The 22,899-nt window shown below is 44.8% G+C and overlaps 1 protein-coding gene across 4 annotated transcripts in view; it reads right to left on the reverse strand.

Annotated features, from left to right (window-relative positions):
* The window catches only part of Plxnc1 (plexin C1), a 145,240-nt gene that overhangs the window by 40,510 nt on the left and 81,831 nt on the right, over positions 1-22,899 (reverse strand). For 3 of the 4 annotated variants that reach the window (XR_013440389.1, XM_005324463.2, XM_078052999.1), the window contains exons 11-21: positions 21,671-21,850; positions 19,027-19,114; positions 15,328-15,531; positions 15,013-15,198; positions 12,657-12,759; positions 9,817-9,918; positions 9,415-9,518; positions 5,843-5,881; positions 5,460-5,584; positions 4,718-4,916; positions 242-388 (exon numbers count right to left, since the gene is read on the reverse strand). Coding sequence is in view for 3 of the 4 variants with exons in the window: in XM_005324463.2 (XP_005324520.2) it covers positions 242-388; positions 4,718-4,916; positions 5,460-5,584; positions 5,843-5,881; positions 9,415-9,518; positions 9,817-9,918; positions 12,657-12,759; positions 15,013-15,198; positions 15,328-15,531; positions 19,027-19,114; positions 21,671-21,850 (1,477 nt within the window). In the remaining variant the exon portion in view is untranslated. The remainder of the gene's footprint in view (positions 1-241; positions 389-4,717; positions 4,917-5,459; positions 5,585-5,842; positions 5,882-9,414; positions 9,519-9,816; positions 9,919-12,656; positions 12,760-15,012; positions 15,199-15,327; positions 15,532-19,026; positions 19,115-21,670; positions 21,851-22,899) is intronic. The other variant, XM_078053000.1, reaches the window with a different exon arrangement.

The raw sequence follows: 22,899 nt of genomic DNA on the forward strand, positions 1-22,899 counted from the left end.
AAATTGATGAGTACCCCAGGCATCATTACAATGCTTTCTCACCCAATCCGAGTAATTAGAATCTATTATGTGAACACGTGTTAATATTTTATCAACTACTGCTTTTAATTAACTAAACGTATGAGGCTGCCTGTCATAAAGGGTGTCAGTTCATTTTGAGTGACCCACCCCGCTTCTACACCCACCCTGTTTCCCAGCCAGGACTTCTGAGTCTGGATACAGTGCTTTATGGCAAACATACCACAGTACTGAATTCGGGAACTTGCCACAGCAGCCAGTCTTCATTAAGGGTGTACAGCGCTTTGCAAGTGATTACATCTACTGGACCCTTGTTGATTTTCTGGTTCAGAGTCGTCACCAGCAAATAGAATGGTTCACCAACAGTCTCCTTGGAAAAGATGCAAAAGCAACAGTTAGTTTTCTGTGGAAGCCACTGTACTTTCCAAAGAATTAAAGTTTCAATTTATGGCAATACGACAAGAGACAGGAGGCAGTGTTTTCTAACAATCAACAAGAAACTCCCAAGAAAATACATATTGCTTCATTTGGGATTGAGAGCAAAACCCAGGAAACCGCCTCCTCTCCTTCCCCGGTGCATATGCGCATTTGCACATGCGTGCATCCATTTGCACCAGCACACCCCTGTAATTCTGTTTCCATGAGTTTAAGTGCATACATGGTAGACCATGCTCACCAGTGGGTTACTGCCAAGGAACAGTCAGTAGATGTTGAGATTAACCTGTGTTTACATTTTTATTTAACTGCTTTTAGCAAACCAAAAATAAATGACATTTTAAAAAATGCACAATAATTAGCCTTGGTAATAAGGATGAATATATGAACATTAATACATTTGCCAAGGAGGGTTTTTTATGATTTCTTTTGTGTGTGTGTGTGTGTGTGTGTGTGTGTGTGTGTGTGTGTGTATGTGTGTGAACAGCTTTTCACGAGGGCACTGACCTTCAGTTAAACTGTCTGCAGCCTTGTCTCCTCCCCATGTGCCAGGCCTGTCCCTGGCTGTCCCAGGACACCTCCTCACAATCCCAACCTATGCTTCTACTGAGCCACAGAGGTAGTCTGGGTTATTCCTTTCCCTGGACCACAAGCCAATTCATTTCCTCTAAGACTTTGCCCAAACACTCAGCCCTGTCCTGATGGTTTCTGATTCCAAACTTCTGCCATATGCTCTTTTTCCTGGATGGGGAGCTGCCTCCTCCAGGCTGTTCCTAAAATACCTCAAACAGGTAGCTACTCTCTGTTGGGAAGGACTCTGAGCAGCTCAAGCCACAGGCTGTGTTCTGCTTCCACGGCATCCTCCCAAGGCATGTAGCCCTAGGTCAGCTAGAGAGTGTTTGCTAAATAATAAACCTTCTATGATCCACTGGTAGTCAGCTGATACATGGGGGAGGAAGAACTGTGACGGGGCCAGGAAGTCAAAGTGCCTTAGAGAAGATAAAAAGCAGCCACGTGGCTATGGCTGGAAGCACCAGTTTACAAAAGTCAAGCTTTACAGCCATCATGCCCAGTTCTCAAACGATCCCACTGACTTTCACATGCTTTCTCTTGAACAGGTAAATTACTTATGAGCTCTTTGAAGTCTCCTGGGGACCTCCTCGCATCCTATCCCTTCCTTTATCCTTAACTGCAAGCACATTTGCCCTTCCCAGCCCTGAGTCTTCCTCTTGCCCCTTCTGCCACTGTCCTCCTCCCATGTTCCACCCTCCATTGGGCTCCCTTCACCCCCTCGGTCTCCCCTACAGAAACAACCTTGAGTTGCTTCTTCAGTGCAGGGAAGAGATGGAATGTTTCCAAGGCGGGACCGAATATGATCTCTAACGCTCATGAGAAACTTCCTTTATTTGGTGGTTCACAAATTCACTGTTCTCTGCTCTTTCTCCCCACCCCCTTGGGTAATGTCCTGACCACAAACCCAGAGCCAAACTTCTCTCTTCCTCCAGAGCAGATCAGAGATGGGGCTGAGCACCTCCGTGCAGGGGACCAGGCATGCCCAGAGACTGGATGGGGGGCTGGGTCTCCTGGACCGTGTGAAGGGACAGCTACTGACTCCAGGGTCCTCTGGTCAGGATCCTTCAGACTAACCACACTGAGTTAGTGACATCTGGGATTAGGCTGCTGCCCACATTCAAGGTTCTAAACCTGGCTAGTCATCACCAGAATCCCTTGGGGCACTAGTAGAAATTCAGATGCCTGGGCCCTCTGGGCCCCACATTAGTAGTCTGGGTTATTCCTTTCCCTGGACCACAAGCCAATTCATTTCCTCTAAGACTTTGCCCAAACACTCATCTCCTCTCCTTTCTGGAGAGGAGACACAGGCATCCATAGTTTTCAAACCTTTCCAGGGGTGGGGTGGGGGATTCTGCTGCGTGGTCAGTTTAGGGAACCAGAGGGCCATGAGGTTTCTTTCTCACCCCTGAACACAAGCTCTAGGTGAATCACACCTGCTGGGGACTGACTCCCCTCCCGCAGGGGCTAGGCTTAGGCACGCAAGCAGACCAGGGCTGACTCTCTTCTCAGCACACAGTGGGGTGGCTAAGAGGTCTAGCCTCTGATGCTGTTCCACACCAACAGCAGGACCCGAGAGAGTGCCACCTCTTCTGTGTGCCTCATTTGTCCCAAATGCAACATGATCAGAAGGGCACTTGCCTCACAGGACTGTGAGGGGATTACATGAGAAAAGGTGAGCAAAGCTCTATGATGCTTGGCACGCTAATAAATGGCAGCCACCAATTGTTTTCCCCACCAGTCCTTAGCGTTTTGGAGGAGGAAACTACCTGGCGCTGGTGGAGCTAGTGCTGCCCACTGGACATCTGTGGAGCCGGGTGGGATGCCCAGGGCCATCAATGGCCCACAACCCCCTGGCGCCTGGTTGAGATGGCTCTGCAGCCCCCCCTCCAGAAGGAATTATTCCACTGAAAGCGAAAGTATCAAGTATCACCGACTGGCCTGATGCCACTTCCTCTGGGGAGCTGAGCCTCCCACTCCCAGGTGCTCCCCGCGCACTCTTGAATCAGCACCGAGAAATCCTGACCCAGAATGCTTTGCTCAAAGGGGCCGCTTGGGCTGGAAGCCCAGATTTTCTGAATACCTCACCCCTTTCCAGCCCCAAAGCAGCCTTTGAGAGCGCAGAGTAAGCATCACAAGATCCCAGAAGACAGCGCTGGAGGGGAATTTAGGGAATTTAAAACCAATGACCACACCCCTCTTGGTGTGCAGAGAAAAGGGATGCCCGGATGGAAAGAGCTGGCCCAGGCACCCTGCTAGCCTCATTGCTTCTAACAAGACCCCCAGTCCAGTGCTTTCTGCTCCCTCAGGAGTTCTCAAATATGGGCACACAGGATCACCCCAGGAGCTTATGAAAAGCGGGGATTACTGGGCCAGCCCATGAGCCTTGGGTTTAGCGGAACTCTGGGGGGCAGGAGATGCCCTCTGAAGACCAAGACCAGGGAACCGGGCGAGAGACTCCCCGCCTCTGATCAGCAGCAGTTTTGGCTGAAACAAGAATAGTGGGAAGCAAAAAATATTCACACCCAAAATAACCACTTGACACCTCCCCAAAGCATATGATGATTTATACCAAGTAAACAGAAAAGAAGGCAGATTTCATTAATCTTAATAAACGGGCATTGCCTCAGGAGAAGAAGGAGTCGGTAAAAAAAAAAAAAATTTAAAAAAATTGTGCATCTACTCTAAGATTGCATTAAACATTAAACTAAGCACAGTCTATTTAAAGTGCTGCTTTTGGATCTAAACTTAAGTAGCACTGTTAAAACCTGTGGCAGAGCAGTGTATCTTATTCAGAGTTTAATTAGATTTTGAAACTAGCTGCAAATACACAATTATGCAGTTTTTCTGGAATCTGGATGGCTGGTAAAACTAAAGAAGGATAAGAACCTTCTGTACCGGGGTCCTCAGAGGGCCAAAGAAAGATTGAGTTCAAGGCATACCTTTATTTTCATATTAATATTTTATAATAATAATGGCCGGCACTTATGGAATGCTTGCTCAGTACTAAGGGATTGCATACATCTTCTCATCTGTGCTTCAAAACAGTCCCAAAATAGTCATCTTTTCTCCAATTCTACTGGTTACACAACAAGTAAGTGGTAAAGTCTAGATTCAGATCAAGCCCACCAGCCCACTCTACTAACCGTGGAATCTATGGAAAGTTTGCTTGTGAAAAGATTTTCAGATTCAATTAAATTGCAACCACGTTCAGTCAATCACTCCAAGACAGTGAACTCTAGAGGGAGGAGGCTCTTTGGGGACTTCTTTAACGTGGAATGGCTGGGAAGAATCGGCTGTCATTAGCTCATGGTGTATTGGTAGGTAATGGTACTTCTAAAATGCTCCAGAGGATCTGAAGACAGTGTTTTTGTCAATGCCTGAATTATTTCCTCTTCCCAGTACATTTTCTTAAATGGGCAGGCGGGGCCCTGGGTGTTAAAGCTGGGAAGGTGAGCTCATTGGATAATCTTACCTGAGAAAATCCTAAATGAATCACAATTGCATAGGCCAGTTACAGAGAAAGTGATTTTTATTTCCCCCTCTGTCTGCTCCCAGTAAGGACCAGGATGGAATGTGGTTAAATGCTGACACTATGGTGCATTCAAGACTTTCTCAGGCAAAGACATCCGTATCTACTAAAAATAACTGCCTATTGTCTTACCTCTGACACTGCTGAGGATACGGCACTTACCCGAAGAAAACCAGAAAGGCAGACGGACATCCAGTTTGTGAGAAGTTTTTCAACCACAGACTCTGTGCGCCTTAGCATGAGTTTAGGCTGCATGTTACTGGACTGCTCCATCAAGTCCCTGGTCAGCACCTCCAGGATGCTGGTCAGGTAGACCAGCTTGGTTTGCAGAGCAATGGTTAAGAAGGAGGCAAACAGACACCTGTATAAAAACAGAGCCCCCATTAACCACCAGTTCCTGGCTTGGGTGGACACTCATAGTGGCTTCCAAGGATGCTTACTGGGCAAGGGGGTGCTTCTTCTCGGGTGCCATATTGTTTTAATATGTAGTTTCTGACCACTACTATCTTTTTGTCATAAAACCAACTTTAGGACATTTTCTATGTTTTTAGCACTTAAACTAGAGTGGTAATAAGAAGTGAATCCTTTCCCAAATGTTTAGGGTTTTTTTTTAAAAAAAAATTAAAAAGAATACTTCTGCTTTTCTGATTGAGAATTTGTTTTCTCAGTGGAGGGGTTTTTCAGGGTTTGGAGGGGGTTGTTGTGTGCATGTGTGTCTTCAAAATAAAATATGTGTTGGGATGGTGTGATGGGACTGCAGACACCCTGCTGCTAAGGGCTCCCACAGAAGGCCTCTGGAAGAGTGTGTCCAGGTTCAGAAGTGGTTTGGAAGTGAAATAAGGGGCTCAGGTTTTTATCAACTCTGCTTAAGGGGCTTTCAAAATAGAAAAGAATTGACTAATACCTGTCCTTTACTGAGAAGTTCTTCTGCTTTTCTAGTGTATGGATGACAGTCACCAGGAAACTTTTATTACAGATCAGGGCATCCAAAGCTGTGAGACTTTCATTCTTGTCGTTGGCATCTCTATTCTGGGGGTGGGGGGGGAAACGAAGAAAAAAAAACACCAAAGAATATAATATAATATAATAATATACTTGAACGTTTAAAGTTAGAAAGTAGATTCCACAATGGGTTTTCCAAGACAATGAATTATTTAATATTGAATTCATGATCCAAAAAACCCACAATAAAAATTCAAAGCAATAATAATGGAGATGATAATGTTGATGATAACACTATGAAAGTCAGGCAGTCACTGGGCTAAAAATGAAAACTTAGAGACTTACATGCATATCTTCGGTGAAGATGTGTGTGAAGCCACCTGACTGAGAGGAAGGAGATACTTTTATTATTCATAACATCCAAAGGAAATGAATAGTGTATTTTTGTTATAATACCAAGTCCGTTTTAATAAAGTAGAGATGCTATTTGCTAATCTGAAGAGCCCCCGGGCATATGCTTGCTACAAAACCTCTAATACATAATAAATAATTATTATTCAGCTCTCAAGAAACACCAAAGAATCCGAAAGCCTCTAAGAAGAGTAACAGTCATTGCACGTGAGTCCCATTTTTTGGTGGATGAAAGTATCATCTTGCATTTTGAAAGAATGGACTCGAAAGTTAAAGAAGTGGTGTTGGAAGAAGATTATGCAAATGTCAGACCACTCCTCAAGCATTTACCTTCCAAGGATACACACTAAATGATGCCGGTAAATTTTCACAAGTCTAAGCTAAGTAGCATCTGCTGTCTGGGTACACATTGTCACTGGGAAGCAGGTAGGAGGGGTGTTAAAAGTGTAGCTACTGGAGCCAAACTACCTGGGGCCCAGTCCTGGTTTTATCTCATACAGGTCACATGACTTTGGACAAGTTACTTAACCTCTCTGCACCTGAGTTTCCTCATATGTAAAATGGGGACGATCAAGGCTCCCACCTTGCTGGCTTAGTGTGGAAATGAAATGATCCATGTCAGCTAGTGGTGTCCTCTGAAATCCTGAATTTGGCAAACTAGGTGATGATGCTCTTATCCCATTGGTTTTGAAATATATTTTTATGTACTATGCTACAGAGCTCCTAAACATAAACTTTTGAGTTTTTAAAAATGTATCATAAATCTTAGTGCAATCAATAATTAAAATTTAAAAGCATGCTGAGTATCACTTTAAATGAATCAACTTAATGGAACATAAACTCAAACATTCAGTTTTCTTTTTCTTCTCTCTCCCACCCCCTGTGGTCATATTTTCCTCAGAAAAAAAGGGGGGAGAAAAAAGCAAGAAGCAAAACCAAAAACTAAACCATAACAAAAAAAAAAAAAAAAAAAGAACTGATCCTGGATTTCATTTTCTAGTCTCTACTGTTTTCCTGTTGAATCAATTTCACATAAATGGGCAGTTTAAACAGGTTGACTCTTTAAAAAAAATTTTTTTTTATATAGTTTTGGGTACCAGGAATTAAACCCAGGAGCATTAACCACTGAGCCACATCCCCAGCCCTTTTTATTTTTGATTTAGGAGACAAGGTCTCACTAAGTTGCTAAGGGCCTTGCTAAGTTGCTGTGGCTGACTTTAAACTCTCTCTCAATCCTCCTGCCTCAGCCTCTCAAGCTGCTAGGATTATTGGCGTGGGCCTCTATGCTCCGCTAACCAGATTGACTCTTGACCTTAAATATAACCAGGTTGACTCTTGACCTGGATGGCTGCATTCTAGGCCTTCCTCCTTCCATTGGGATTCCCCTTTTTCCAGGAGGGTAGAGCTTCTGCATATCCTTATTTCTTCCCCTATTTTTGGCAAATCAAAGAAGAGTTGCTATCAGAAGCAAAGCAATCAAAGCCAAAATCAACAGGCAGGGCAAAGAACCAGGGAGCTGTGGCTGCCTGGGCACCTGTTTCCCTTGCGTTCTGCCTACTGCTGTCTGTAGGTGTCAATCAGTCAAGTCTTTCTAACACCCAAGCTCCAGGCCTAGGGGCTTTGGCTCCTGATCAATCAGCAAAGCGCCTAATTAATATGAGGACTTATCTGCAGCCTGGGGTGCATTTCAAGTGGCGTTATCCTAATATAATGTTTCCCTGTTCTCTCTCTCCTTTCTTAATTATTATAAATTCAATTTTGACTCAGGTTTTCTTGTGACAAATTAATGCTTGTTTCTCCCATGTCCTCTCTTTTAATGATCCTTCTGACTTCAATTTTTATGGTTTTTCCCAGGTGCCTTTCAAGATTACACATAATTTGGAGTTAAATCAGTTGTCCCCTTTCAACTATTTCTCATCTCCAAAGTCATGCAGCACTGTTGCTGGGATTTTTTTCTTTTCTTTTCTTTTTTGAGACATTCAGCTTGTAACAGTGTTCCTTTACCCTGGTCACTCTGTCTTGCTCTTGATTACTGAATTTAGAAGATAGGAAGATTTCTTTTTTTCGGGCCACAGATTATTCTATTCAGCACTCAGGGGCAATCATTAACTGTAAAAGCCCACACAGTACTCCTGTTGATGGTCGAAATCTCTGTTATTTTATTGCTATTAAATTCTTAATGGGGATCTCAGATTGCTGGGAAATCGGACTCAAGTTGCAACCTTTGCTGAGGCCCTGCGAAGTCATCTGAATTCAGGGACTTGCACTCCCCTGCTTGAGCAGAGTACTGCCATAGAAATGGATGAGGCAGCAAATGGCAAATCTTGGTGCCCAGTCATCTTGGAGGATAAGATAAAAAAAAAAAATTCAAGTACAAAAAGTTGAAATCTTATTTATAGCCTTCTTGATTTACAGTACTAAGGGTTGGCTCCAAAAACATGTGGGTGTTTTATGGAGGTATCCCAACCTCCAGACACAGCATCGCACATCATGGTGTCCACTTCTAGAATTATGGAGAAGCTGGAAACTGCTTAGTGCATGTGTCTGGGTTTCTGAACTCTAGGCTTCTAGCCAAAGGTAGCTGACAAACTTCTGGTAAGGTGATACAAACTCTCCTTTGACCTGGAGAGATTTCTGGCTTTGCTTAGAAGTCTAGACTGAAACATGAGTGCTGACGGGTTCCAGAGGTTGGGTCTCTGTGGTTGGGTCACCAGTTCCGGACCAGAAAATAAAAGCAAGATGGCGGAACTGGGGCATCCAGACGTGGAGGTGATGATACAGAGGATGAGTGAGGACCTCGCCAAAGTCTTGGGAGGGTAAATGAAGAAGGCTGAGTGAGTGGGTGAGGAAATGGAGGTGTCTGAACAGAGGTGAGACCCAAAACCCAAAAGGCTAAGTAGACTACTCTTCTGAGTTCTACAACAATTAATCATTTCGTGTTGCTGTTTCTACTCAACAAGCATAATACAAATGGGTCAGCTGAAGAAAAACTGCCCAAGACAAGCATAAACATTGCTAAAATGCCTGTTTTATCCACAACCCAAACTCCATCCATGTCTGCTTTTCTTCCTTTTGGCTGAGCGTACTCCTCACTTCCAATTGAGAAGTAATAGTGAATAATCTAGTAGCTGCAATGGAAGTCAAGCACATAAACACAACAAATTGGCCAGCCCCACAATTTATTGATTTCTAAATGAATTGGCTCACTTCCCTGCTACCAATTCAGTGCTAAACTGGTAGTAAAATAAAGCAAAAAAAAAAAAAATCATCCCTTTGAACTTCCAGCCCTACTAGGTTTTTGTTCCTGGACAAAGACTAATCACCAGTGACCCATCGATGCTTTTGACCCTGATCAATGCAATTAATAATTATCTGGCTTCCTGCTCTGCTCCAACTTAAGCCTAGATTTTTGAACCAAGTGTATTATCTACAGCTGCCTCGGAAAAGCAAACACCTTCATTATTATTCAAGACTCAGCCTTAGGAATATGATCAATGCTTCTTTACCTCAGGGAAGAAAGTTCTCAGAGCAAAATGTTTGTAGTCAAGGAAGGGAACAGTTCCAAAACTATCAACCACATCCAATTTATCCATCTGCAGCTCAGCAAAGCCTGCAAAACAGAATCCCAAGAGTAATATTTTAACTCCACAAACAATGGATAAGATCTTCTGCTGTTTTGTCTAACACGGAGTATGACCTTGATTTTCATTAAAGAAGAAACAATAGATAATTACTTGGTTGGCTGCAGAGAAGAGCTAAAATAAAACACAAAGCCAGGCCCAGGCCCTGCTGTTTTCTGGTCTTCTATTACACAAACAGTTCTCACTACTGCGGCCGCCGTGTAAGGGTGAAAATTAAAATACGAGTAAAATAGGCTTGTTTTTCTACGAATAAAATTTTGGACTCACCATCGCGGATCTCCTTCCGGAGTTCGCTTTCCAGAAGCTCCAGCTGTTGACTTTGTTTGCGACTGAGTTCCTTTGATTTCTGCCTGGTCACCCCTACGGCCGCTGGGGAGACAGAGGTGCTGCGTCAGGCAGACGTGCAGACGTGTACATTTAAAAGGACAAAACCGAAAAGGAGGAAAAGAATCAGGGGTGGAGAGATGGAGAGAGGGAAACTAGAAAAGAGCATTTAAGAGTTGGATGATATCAGGAAGATTTCCCAGGGAGAGGTCACTGTCAAGAGGAAGATGCTACAGAAAGAAAAAAAAAATCCACTCATTTTAAAAGTGAAAACTAAATCAAATAACCTTCGCTTGTAACCAAAGATCCCAGCTGGCTGAAAAGTAATGAAACAGGCCACGTTTCCCTACAGCCACAGGCCACTGATATTGTTCCATTCTTTTTTCAATGTTTCTAAACATCCCTGGAGAAATAACAGTTGTGAGGCAAATGCAGAAAGAAACCACGGATCCTCCCTTGGCTACCTAAGCCAAACTCGCATAGCTCTAATGGGGTGACATAATGGGGAAGCCATAGACCCCCCCAAATCTAAACATTGCTTCTTTCTCTGCCCCATCTTGCTTCTGACCCTGCTGTGGAGGAAGTAAGCAGAATGGATTCAGTGCTTTGGTTCAGGTCCCTGCTCTGTCATTTGCTAGCTGTGTGACCTTGGATAAGTTCCTTAGGATCTCTGTGGCTGGTTGCCTTATCTGTAAGAGTGCCTGCTTTATAGTGATATTGACAGGAAATAACTCATTGAAAGCATGTAGAACTGAATCTTTAAGGAGAATGAGTACTCAACAAACTGTCAACTCTCAATATTGTTCTAGAAAAAGTTTCTCCTCATTTAACAGAAATTACAAAATAAAAGGGCTCTGCTACCTGTAGGTGTGAATGGTACCGGAAGGGACTGCGACACAGAGGTCGCAGCCCTAACCAAAACATGCACTGTGTGTCTCCAAGATAGGGCTGAGTACGTAGGGACTCTCAAACTTACTGGGCCACAGAACCCCTTTCCAGGACTGTGGCTTGGTTCCTCAGGCTGCACTTTGAGCAACACTGGCTCAGGCATGCAAAGGGCATTAGCGGGCCACATCCATAGGTCGTAGAGCCTTTCATGGCAAAACTTATGGGTTCTGAAATGGCAGGCCTGGGTCAGGTGCGTTTAGTGTGTCTGCTCATGACAGGATGGAGGGACTGAAGAGTATACTTACTCAAGCTGCTGGTGACAACGTGCTCCCTGGAATGGGGATGAGGGGATGAGCACTGTGAAGGGCTTTGCAGACACAAACAGAGCAATGTGCCACAGTGAGCCTACTTCACCTTACAGAACAGAAACAACCTCTACAAATGGAGCACAGGGAGTGGGATGGAGAGCCACACAGAGCTCAGAGAATCACTGAGCTGACGTGACTCTCTGCTGAGGCTAGTATGTGTATGAGGTTGCTTAAGAACAGAGGATTCTCAAAGCAGAGGCCAGCATTTGGACTTTACAAGTGACCTTCTTAGCTGAAGCTAACATCAGCCAAGACTTTATTAAAAATATCAAGCCCAGTTTGAGATTCTAGGTAGATGACGGAGCTGGGCCACTTGGGGAGAACATAAAGGATACCTGAATTAATCAACAGGACAAAACGGGATCTCTGAAAAGTGAATGCATTCCATGAGGCCTATTAATCAAACACACCCCTCTCTCCTTCACTGGACTGGGAACTATTCAAGGCAAAGGACAAGGCTGTAAGTCATCTCTCCAGCCAGAGATTTGCACAGTTAGCAGCAACTTAACAGGTGCTCAGTAAAAAAACAAGGTGAATGGATGCAGAGATGAATGAATGAATGAACGAACAAATGAACAAGGGAGGTAGGGAGTAGATACCAGGAAAACTTCAGCAACTGCCTCTACTAGCCTACAATATTAGAAAGGCAATGCTTGTGCTGCATCGACAAATAGGAGGTACTCCATCAGTAGGTGAGAAGACCTCTTTTAAAAAGGAGAGGAAATAGAACTGGAATGAAAAGCATCTCAGAACCAGAGGTCACAAACTCAATGGCAACAGGGAGCAGGTCCACGGATGGGGCGAGTGATCTCGGGGGAGATGACGAGACTGTGGTGAAACCGGGGAGCCCGTGTCCTCTCTCCAGGGGGCGCCCCTACAAAGCTCTAGTGAACTCCTGCCAGAAACCTACGGGCCCCAGTGATTCAGCTCTTTCAAACTTCCAAGAAAAAACTTTAAATAATTTTAAAATATTGTCAACTTCCTTCAAGTTTTAAAACATGCTGTGTAGCCCAACAAAACACACCCTGGGCCCAATTCAGCCAGGGGACTGTCACCACGGGAGCCCTGTGTTCACAGGAACCTTGGAACATTGCAAAAGATGACCGAGCACACTTGGCGAAGTCTAGCTCTGTCAGGAAAAGCAGGGCTGGGTAGGGGTGGTCTTTGGTACAGGGAGAAGGCAGGACGAGGTGACCAAATCCTGGGAATCCATAGTCCCTGAAGAACGCTGAAGGAATAACGTGGATGGACATTTTCCCATCGCAAGTCAAAGGACGGGGGAAACAAAGTGGATCATATGTCTTAAGTACCAAGACACCATCTTCTATTAATGAAGCATCCTTAAAAAAAAATATCTTTCCAAAGCCCTCTATGTGCACCTCTCATTCCCATCCCCAAGTTTTGATTTGGGTTTTCACCCGTTAACACTTAATTGAAGCAAACAGATCCTAAAAGCTGAAAGTCTGCCTGCCTGACCAGAAGCCCCGGGGGAATAATCTCTCGGACAAAATGACACAGGGCACTTACCAAAAATGACAATCACGAGCAAGACGGGGAGCACAATCAGAAAATACCAAGTGGAAGGGACAGACTCCTGCTCCACATAAAGCTCCAAGTTTCCCAGTCTGACCTATTGGGACAGAGAGTGTCGTTAGGCCCAAGGGACTTGAGCATCATACCTGTGTACGTCATTCGTCCCCCAAGTGGTGTCCCCCAAGATACAAAAAGGAGCAGTGAGTGAGGTAGGATTCTGAGTTCAAATCCCAACCCCGGGGAGAGATTAGCGAAGTGTCCTTGGGCAAATCAAGAACATCTACTGTGCCTCCGTTTCCTGGTGCGTCAGCTGAGGCGTGAAGACTAGACCTGTGGCCTTCAAACTCTGGCCCCCGTTGCCCTGAGAGCCATAAATTGCAGGAGTGGCACAATAAAGAGGTAGAAGCCCCCCTGCCTTTTATTCTACCAAGGCAACTGGACTTCGTTCTTTCTCCGCCTCTGCTCCTTGGTGGGTTGATTTTGAATAAAGCATCTTCTGGTGAAAACCAGTTTGAGGATGCCGATCAGACCGACCCTGAGAGCTTTCTCCAGCTTTAGCTGTTTTGGGGGTGGGGTGGGGAGAGGGTAATGAAAATTTCATAAAACCTGAAAAGGGAAAAACTGTTCTCTATCCTTCTTTCTCTGTAGGTGTGCACAGACGCATTAAGACACAGTTCCATGCTTAGAACCGTGGTTGCTCCTGTGGAGACACCGAGCAAAGAGGAGGGGTGGATTCTGGACCAGCCAGCCCAGGTTCTCCCTCCCAGCCTGACTAGCTGCAGGATCTTGAGTTAGTTACCAACTAGTCCTCAGTCTCCTCATCTCTGAAATGGGATGCTGCACTGGGCTGTTGTGGGCTAAACGTACTCTACCCTTTTAGTACGTTGGCTCGTGGCACCCCTGCTCAAAACTCAAAGCCGCTTCCCAGAGCTCCAAAGCCAAGCCCTTGCCATGGCCCTCAGGTCCTAAAGATCTCCCGCTCTCCCTGTTAACGCTCTAACCTCCTGAGAGAGCTCCCCCTTGCTCCCTCCACTCCAGCCACACTGATGCTCAACTACACTGCAGGCTGCGGCCTCAGGCCCTTTGCAGCTGTGGTGGCCTCTGCCCAGGACACAGCAGCTCAGCTCCCCGAGGGCTAGCTCTCTCTCCTCCCCAGGGGCCCTTGCTCAGATGTCACCACTGGACACTCCCCGCCTCCGCTTCAATTCCCCTCACTTCATCTTCCTCCCTAATGTTTGCCCCCACCCACCACATTCTAACCTTTTCTCTGAGCTACGTGTCTCTTTAGGTAAGTGCCATAAGGACAGGTTTGGGGTTTTTGCTACAATGTCCCCATCACAGTGTAGACACTCGGACTGTGCTGTGAATGGGGAGGAACATTAGCATCACTTCTTCCAGCCACCATGAAGGTGGGAAGGCCTGTGTCCAGCTGGTGTCTATTTATAGTTATTGTTACCCCCTTAACCACATGAATGAAGGGAAGCACAGGGAAGTCAAGTGACTTACCTATGGACACACAGCTCTTAACTGATGCAGCTGGGATGTTTTTGCCTTCCAATCTCATATGTTCATTTTTCTTGTCCTGTATCCAATTATTTATGACTATAGATCATATTTTTTTTTTTTGGCAGTGCTGGGGATGGAACTGGAACTCGGAGCCTTGCACATGCTAAGCAAATGCTCTCCCATGGAGATGACATCCCCATTTCCATAAAGCATTTTTTCATATAGACTTTGCAGACCCTCAAATGCGGCATAGGTTAGAAAGGGTGACTCCTAATATGTTTCCCTTCTCAGTGGTTCCACATCTTAATTGTGGGACACAAATCCACACTGCAGTGATAGGTCCCAAATATCTGGGAAAAGAAGGAACCTGCCAGGAAGCATGACTTCATGGGGAAGGAAGAGGCTCGTGACCCACAGGTTACCAGGTCTCCCTCAGACTCTGACGTTACTCTGGGTGTGCAGAAAAGGCCCCTGTTTGGGGTTATTGCTCAGACATGTCACCTCCACATTTGGGAAAAGAATGACAACTCATTTGTCAGTGGGTCTGGAGATTCTGCTCGCAGATGCTACGGTCTAAATGTATGGCTAGAACAAAAGCTATCAAGACTCATTAGTATTGTACACAATGGTGTGTTCAATGCTTTGACATTCAAACAGGAAAACTGGTGGATTGTGCCAGCTATTTTGGAAAAAATTATGCTTGGGCTTGTGGTACCAGCTTTGTTTGTTCTATTTAAAGTGATGATCTAAAGATTCATGAAAGATTCCATTCTGGCCCCCAGGTTAGCCACTGAGCTACCAAAACTCAGGTAGAGATAGCAGGTGGCACTGCCAGGTGACTCACACGGACTTTCTTGGAAGAAGTGGCGATGCTGTTGGCGTTCCTGATGTTTTGGATTTTGCAAAGGATGGTGGTGAGATCTTGGTTTCTGGTAATATTTTCGAAACTGCAATTTAATTGCTTATTTTCCCCATGGAAGAGTGTAATTTCAATGTCTTTCTTGGAAATGTTGAAGTTGTCATTTTCTTTCTGTGAAAAAAACAAAAACAAAAACAAAACAAAGATGAAGAAATTAGGACACACGTGGAAAGTCGCAGCACAGCACACCTATACCGCCTGGGCGTGGGAGCATCCCATCCGGAGAGCAGAGAAACATACTTGAATTTTTACTTCCAGTTCTGTGTCAATCTCAGATTCGACTCGATACCCTGTAAATCTGGGGTCCTCGAGATACTGCAAGGTTCCACAGTCCAAGTAGGTGTCTTGTACTCTCAGCTTCACAGCGACATTCGTACGCGCCTTTGAACTCTTTAAGCTGGGGGCCAAAAACATGCAGAAAGTCGCCATACAGTGTTCAGAGACCTGGGAGAGAAGCAAAGAGCAACTTAATAACCGAAGGTCCCCAGCTCTGGTCTCTAAGAGCTAAGTGACCCAGGCAACCAAACTTCTTGGAACTTCTGTTTTCCTGCCTGTCTAATGGGGGTAGCAACACCACGTATACCTCAGAGGATTAAGTGAATCCTAAATTAAATCAAATGAGATAAGTTCTCATTCAATTCAAGGAAGGGTACATTGGAAGAGATTACACACACACAAAAATGCTTAGGATGCCGTCTGGCACATGGTTAGCACTCAACACATTATTATTTTCTTAAAGATATAGACAGATAGATGGATATAGAATATAGACATATATTTAGTTGTAGTTGTCCACAATACCTTTATTTTATTTGTTTATTTTTATGTGGTGCTGAGGATCGAACCTAGCGCCTCGCAAGTGCTAGGCAAGTGTCCTACTGCTGAACCACAACCCCAGCCTCTCAACACATTATTACTAAACCTGTAATAATGAAAGCTGTCAGAAGGTTATGCAATGGCAAGATAGGCTTTGTAGAGGCTCATGCAGCTCCAGAAAGGGGAAGACGTTGGCCCAAAGGGCTTGAACTGTCTTTTGAGGGAGTCCAGCTAAGTCCCCAGAAATTTCTGGAAGAACAGAGCACAGAGCACAGCCCCTGGCTAGAGCCAGCTCCTGATCTGATTGCGGTGGGCCGAGTCACTGTTTGTTGGGGAGCCTCCTCCAGATCATTAGCAGAAGTCAGTAACCACAGGGAGGAGGAGAAGGCTGCTTGCAGGAGAGACAGAGGACGGGAGAAAATAAAAGTCAAAAAGGAAAACAAGGACCCCAAGAAGTGAAGAAGGAACAACTGGAAACCATGTAGAAAAAATGGGGCCCGATGGACAGGTTGATTAAAAACAGCAGCAACGACATAAAAACATTGTCATTTTCGGGTGTTCAGAGAGGAAGGGGAAGCTGATAAATGTTTAAAGAACAACTGAGGCTCAGGAAAAGAAAGCTCTCAGGTGGGGAAACTAGCTGCCTCTTTGCTTTCTCTGATGCTGAAGCGTGAAGGGCAGGACGAGGGACATTTGAGGCTGGCATTTGGACAAGAGACCTCCCTCCCACCTTACACTTTATGGAATGACCCCGTCTCATTTTCTATCACCTTTGTGTGAGAAGATGAAACCACTGAACCCACCCCCTCAGCAGGCTTGGTCCCAAGCAGGTTGGCTTTTTACTGCCTTCTGGAAAGTTCTCCAGCCACGGGGTCACCCAGCCTCTTTGTCCTAAAGACCCCACATGTTCACACCAGTGACCAACTCCAACAGTGCTCTTTTTCTCTCATTTTTGAGCCGTTTCTCAGTCACCTTCCTGGCTAACCTATTTTCTTTCCCAACTTCGAGTGGAGCTGTTCTTCCAGACTCTATCGGAGGAGCTCCTTCCTCCATCCTGGGTGCTCTTGCTCCCACGCTGTTGTCCCCACCCTGCTTCAATGCTAAAGGAAGCTGGTCCTCTCTCGTGTCACCATGGCCAGCCCACTGACCCGTCCCACTGACGACAGCCAGCGGACAGCCCAGCCAGAGCTGCTCACATTTCAGACGCAGGGGGATCCCGCAGGAGCATCTCCGTCAGACTCCCACCCTTTTTCAGTTCCTGCCTCTCTGTCCTCTGCACCACTGCCAAATAGTGACTTCAGTGTACTCAAGTCACTCGCTGCTCCGGGACCTTCAAAAGCTCTCCATGGCCGCAAAATTAATGGCAGGGTTTTCAGTGTGACCCTTTCTTGCATGAACTCAATATGTTTTCCCAGCCACCTCCTTGCTCATCCCTGACCCATCCACTGGATTCCAGCTAAACAGGCCTGAGCCACAGTCCCATCCAGAGCAGGTGAGGAAACTGTCCTCTGTACCTGCAGTCACCTCCTTGCTTCCACCATCCAAATCCTACCCATCTTGCTATATTCTGCAGCAGTCTTTTTTCTTTCTTTCTTTCTTTCTTCTTTGTACCAAGAATTGAACCCAGGAGTGCTTAACCACTGAGCCACATCCCCAGTCCTTTTTATGTTTTATTTTGAGACAAGGTCTCACTAAGTTGCTTAGGGTCTCACTAAGTTGCTGAGTCTGGCCTTGAACTTGTGATCCTCCTGCCTCAATTTGCTGAGATTATAGGCCCAGCTCTGCAGCAATCTTAATTCCATCCGTATGTAATTTTTCTTTCAATGAGACACATAGTGTCTTCTTGGACTATATAGGGTCTCTGAGATGGAAGGGAACTAAGCACCTAGCACTCGTTGTCACCTTGTGATGACAACTTTCAATCCCAGCATAGATTTGCCATGTCCCTCCATGAAAGCAGTATGTTTGTCTCATCTTTTGTTTATGCACTCTGAAAAATATTTTGCCTACAGTGGGTGATCGACAAATTGTGCCTGATTTGGGAACAGCATTTGGAAAGGAGAGCATCCACTAGCATGCTTAGATCATGCCTCTGGTTAGACAGTCAGTCAAGCAACTGGAAGTGTTCGTATCATGGACCCATGACCCATGTGTGAGGCTTGGAACTGGCTCTGAAGCATGTCTAGACGTGCTTAGGATGAATCAGGAGACCCTGTAGCTAGGCCTGAGCCACACTGGGCCCAAGTAGAGACAAAGTCTGTCATTACCCTAAGCGGTCAGATGGGGCCCAGAGAGGCTGTTCCCCTATATCTCTCATCAAAGACAGAAAAGGGGAAGAGAGAAGGGGAAGAACATTGAGGAAGCGCTTAGAAATACAATTGAAGTCCCCAACCTGTATCTAAAGTTCCTTATTTCCTTCCTCCTTCTTGACCTTGGCAGCCTCCATCTAGAGATTCTGAGAGAACCCTGATGCTCTGATGGGAGAACTGAGCAGTGGGTGGGGAACCCAACCTGCCCTACAGTTTCCACTGTGGGGAGATGGAAGGCAAGGGAGGGTGAGAGCAGAGCGAAGGGTCCAGAGGAGACCAGGGCAGGAGGAGAAGCATGTGACGGGATTCCTGGGACCTTAGCAGGTCTCCCGCCTCTTTGAACTTCAGCTGTCTGTGCAAGGGGAACACCTCCACCTACCCTGCCCAGAAATGCCATCCTTCACATCACACCTCAACCATGCACAGAACATTTTCACACATATTCATAAGCATTGTCTCATTAAAGTGACTTGCCACAAATCACACAAGCAGCAAACGGCAGGCCTTGTCATACCAAGTTCATTTCCTGAAATGCTTGACTATTAGTGTGAGGTCTTGTTATTTCTGGAATAGCTCAGATAGTATGTATCATGCAATAGGAAAAAAAATTTTAAAAATAGGTAAATTTTAAAAGTTTATAAAACCAAAGACACAGAAATAAAGAATACCCCTCAATAAAGTTTAGAGTCATGAAAACAAACTCATTATTGGAAATACTGAATAGTTATTCACTTGGATTAAAAAGTAAAAAAAAAAAAAAAAGAGAAAAGAAGAAAAGAAAATAACTATTGTGACAAAGCAGTAGAAGACTTACATTTATGTTTCCTTTTAGTTCATGTGAAATGATTAAGTTGTCAATGACATCAAAATTTCTGCCCACAATCGTTATATTTTGACCACCACTGGAAGGAAAGAAGCAACAGGTTGTTGGCATGTATGAACAAAACTGTTGATTGAGTCCCATTTAATAATAAACTCAGTAATGTCAGGGAGAAAATTATTTAAATTTTAAAAAAAATTTTGAGACAGGGTCTCACTAAGTGGCTGAGGCTGGCCTTGAACTTGTGACTCCCCTGCCTCAGCCTCCCAAATGACTAGGATTTCAGGTGTGTGCCCCAGGCCCAGCTTAGAAAAGCAATTTAATTTCAAATGCAAAACAACTTTAGGAGTCTTTGAGTTTATTAGCCACAAATTCATGGTTTTTAAGACACATAAATTAAAAAAAAATCCAGGTCAGATGCTATTTTAATTCTAGGAAAATGCCCAAATTCCTTAATAGAATTTGAATTTGTTGTGCCACTTCACCACGTATAATCAGATCATCAGCTGTACCTTGAAAAGGTTTCAACTGAAGAGAATTTTGTTTGATTGCTATTTAATCTATATGAAGATTCTTCAGTCTGACAATTTTCAAAATCAAACTCCCAACCTACCAATTATATTTTATTTAGGGAAACAGGGAATACTTAGGATAAAGTAAAATTATAAACAACATTAAAAAGTATAAATTCCAATATTTGGGAAACCAGATAAATAACCATATAAGGGGAGGCTATATTTATCTCGACAAAACCAAGCCCAACTGACCTCATGTATTCTCAGTGCATCATTAGATATAAACCAAGTGGTCACTGGGCGTGAAATAAACAGCTGGCGTCCCCATTCTCATGGGTCACCAGACACTCATTCTAGGGGACAGGAGCCTGTGTATGTCAGGTCCAACAGCCGGCTGAAGCCCTGATGATGAGACCAGGGGGTGGACAACAGCAGGCTATGTTGTGTAGGGCAGAGAGGAGACACTGGGCCCCAAGCCCTCCAGCTGCAAGGGGGCAGGGCTGAGCTGGCCTCCTGCCAACCTATCATGATTACTAGAACACCAGTCCCAGCATCGTCATCTGCTGATGGCCAGACTGCAGAGCCCCATTTTTGCTCCAAGCACAAAGATTCAGAGCAACCAAGACACACAGGCTAAGAACGTCACAGGTGATGGGACAGTGAGAAACCCCCTCACTCATTGCAAAGCAGAGTACTGTGGAGGCTTGGTACAACATCCTTGGCCACACCACCTGGTAGTCAGGCCATGTTGCTGGAACTCTCTCCGTGCCTTGGTTCATGCTCTACCCAAAGGGATGACCCATAAAGGTCTCTCAGGCTTGTGGTGAGGACTAACCAGGTTGGTAGGAGGGATTCACCCAGCACATGCAAGTGCCACTTGCATGTCTGCTTCTATATACAGGACAGAAGCAGTCCCAGAGCTGAGGAGTCCCATGCAACAGCCTTGGCTTTGAAGCTTTAATGTCCTTATACCACTGAAGTGGGCCAAATTGTGCCCTTGTCCTAAACCACAGTACCTCAGATGTGACTATATTTGGAGATTACTGGGATGGACCCTAATCCAACTTGCCTAATAAAGAGGAGATTAGGACTCAGACACACAGAGGGAAAAGCCCAGTGGAGGCCCAGGGAAAAGCCACCAGGGACAAGCCTCAGAAGAGCCAAGCCTCCACCTCCACCTCAGAAGTCCAGCTCGAGAACTGGGAGGAAATGGATTTCTCTTCTAGTTTGTTTTTTTGGTTTTTGCAGTACTGGGCATTTAATCCAGAGCACTTGCTAGTCAAGTGCTCTACTGAGCTACATCTCCAGCCCTATGGAAATAGATTTCTGTTGTGTAAGCCACCCCCAGTCTGCCATACTTTGTATGGCAGCCTCACAAACTAATACAGCCACCTCTCACTTAATCTTAAATAAGAACATCAGAGGTGAATTTTTTTCCTTTCTTTTCCTTTCTCCCAAAGCTTTGTGAGCCCCTAGTTTTATCTAGAGAATACTTTGAAAATTAGCTTCATGCTGTGTCAGATGAAGAAAGTCTCTTTAAAGTTATATTCCAAAATCTGAATGTGAATTTAAATTCAGCTAGGGAGAGAATTTTTCCCCCTCCTTAATATATTGGATTCATCTGGAAGAATTTATTTTGGAATTTCCATCTCTCACTTAGTGAGTATCTTTGAAAGGTACATACTGCTTTTCCTTTCCAGAGCAATAGCTCCCAATTTTCACTCAAAGCATTCAAAACAGCTGACTCTAACAGTTATAAAATGAAAGATGTAGGAAAGGAACATTTTATCATGAGCAGGAGTGACACATCACAAAGAAGGTCACTTATCGGTAACAGAAACCTAGCCTAAGAATAGTTGCTGTGGTTCAACAAATATTTGAGCTGTGAGTTTCCTGGCAGCCATGGCTAAGAGCACAACAGGATGTGCTTAAAGCACTCATGTGACAGTGGGAACAACCTGATTGCCAGGTACACAAGTTTCTAGGAGTAAATCCTAGAAGGAACTCTGCGAGAGGAAAAACGATGTGGCTACTCTTTCTGAATATATTTGCATGAAATCCATGATCTCTATGCATTTGACCCATAAGCAGAAGGAGACGAACATCATGAATCTAGACTATACCTCATCCAGGTGGTAGCAGGAAATATGAAGGAACAGTGAGGCAGGGCAATGTAGGATAGAGCTCCCACAGGAGAGCAGTTCCCACCATCAAACTGGATACACACATCCTTCATCTCTTTTCGGCTCGATGGGAGAGAGAATTTCATATGGGTGTCATTTAGCACATGGCTAACCTGTATCCTAGAAAGGGGCAGAAAAGAACTCTTACATGACACAGAAACTGACCACAGTTGATAGCCCAAAGTGACAGCATATGAATTGCACTTGAACTACAACACCGTACCAATCATCAGAACAGCTGCAGACAACTAGTGATTCATCAAAGGTCGCTTGCCCAGTTGGGGTATGATCTGGGGTTCTGGGGCTAGGTTCCTCTTTGTGTGTGTGTGTGTGTGTGTGTGTGTGTGTGTGTGTGCGCGCGCGTGTGTGTGTGTGTGTGTTGTGTGTGTGTGTGTTCATTTTTGTCTTTTTATTTGTATTTCGCTTAGAAGTGGAGAAGGAAGGGGAAGTAACTATTGCCCTCCAAAAACCCCAATAGAAAGTGGAACATGCAATGGGTATTGCACTATCTTAAGAAACCATGGTTAACTTTGTGGAGTATGGTATCGACATTACTCTTATCTGTTAGAGATAGAGACCCAGTATCTGTGAGTGAGGGGATATGGTGTCTGGGATGTGCTTTTAAGAAACTCCAGCTGCTACACTCACCCACCTCCCCCAGGAGAAAGTAGATGAGATAGATGAGTGGAAACTGGAAAAAATGTTGATAATTTTGGAAACTTTGTAAAGAGGTTCATTAACCCCTTTCTCTTGTACATGTTTGAACATTTTCATAATAAAAAAGTTTTTCAAAAAATGAAAACAAAAGAAGCCCCAGTCAAGCACTGGGAGGGCAAAACCCAACACCAGACAGAGGGAATCGGCAGAGAGCCTAAACTGAGCCCGGGAGTTTCAAGGTCACTCAGCATCAGGGCTAAGCTACCCCCTTGGTAGCCTCTGGACTGGGAATTGGCTGGGACTGTTCTGGGTGCTTTTGACATCCAGCAAGAGCTGTTCCTGATGCCCTTCAGGAGTCAAAGCAAAGCCTTCTACAACATTCCCTCTGTAACCTCAGCCTCCTACGATGACCATCTGGAACACACTTTAAGACTGGTGGGTGTCTGAATAATGCTTAGTTGAACTATGTTATAGGAGAGTCTATTAATTACTACTTAAAGGATGCATGTTTA

Source organism: Ictidomys tridecemlineatus, chromosome 6, assembly GCF_052094955.1.
Source record: "Ictidomys tridecemlineatus isolate mIctTri1 chromosome 6, mIctTri1.hap1, whole genome shotgun sequence".
Taxonomy (NCBI): Eukaryota; Metazoa; Chordata; class Mammalia; order Rodentia; family Sciuridae; genus Ictidomys; species Ictidomys tridecemlineatus.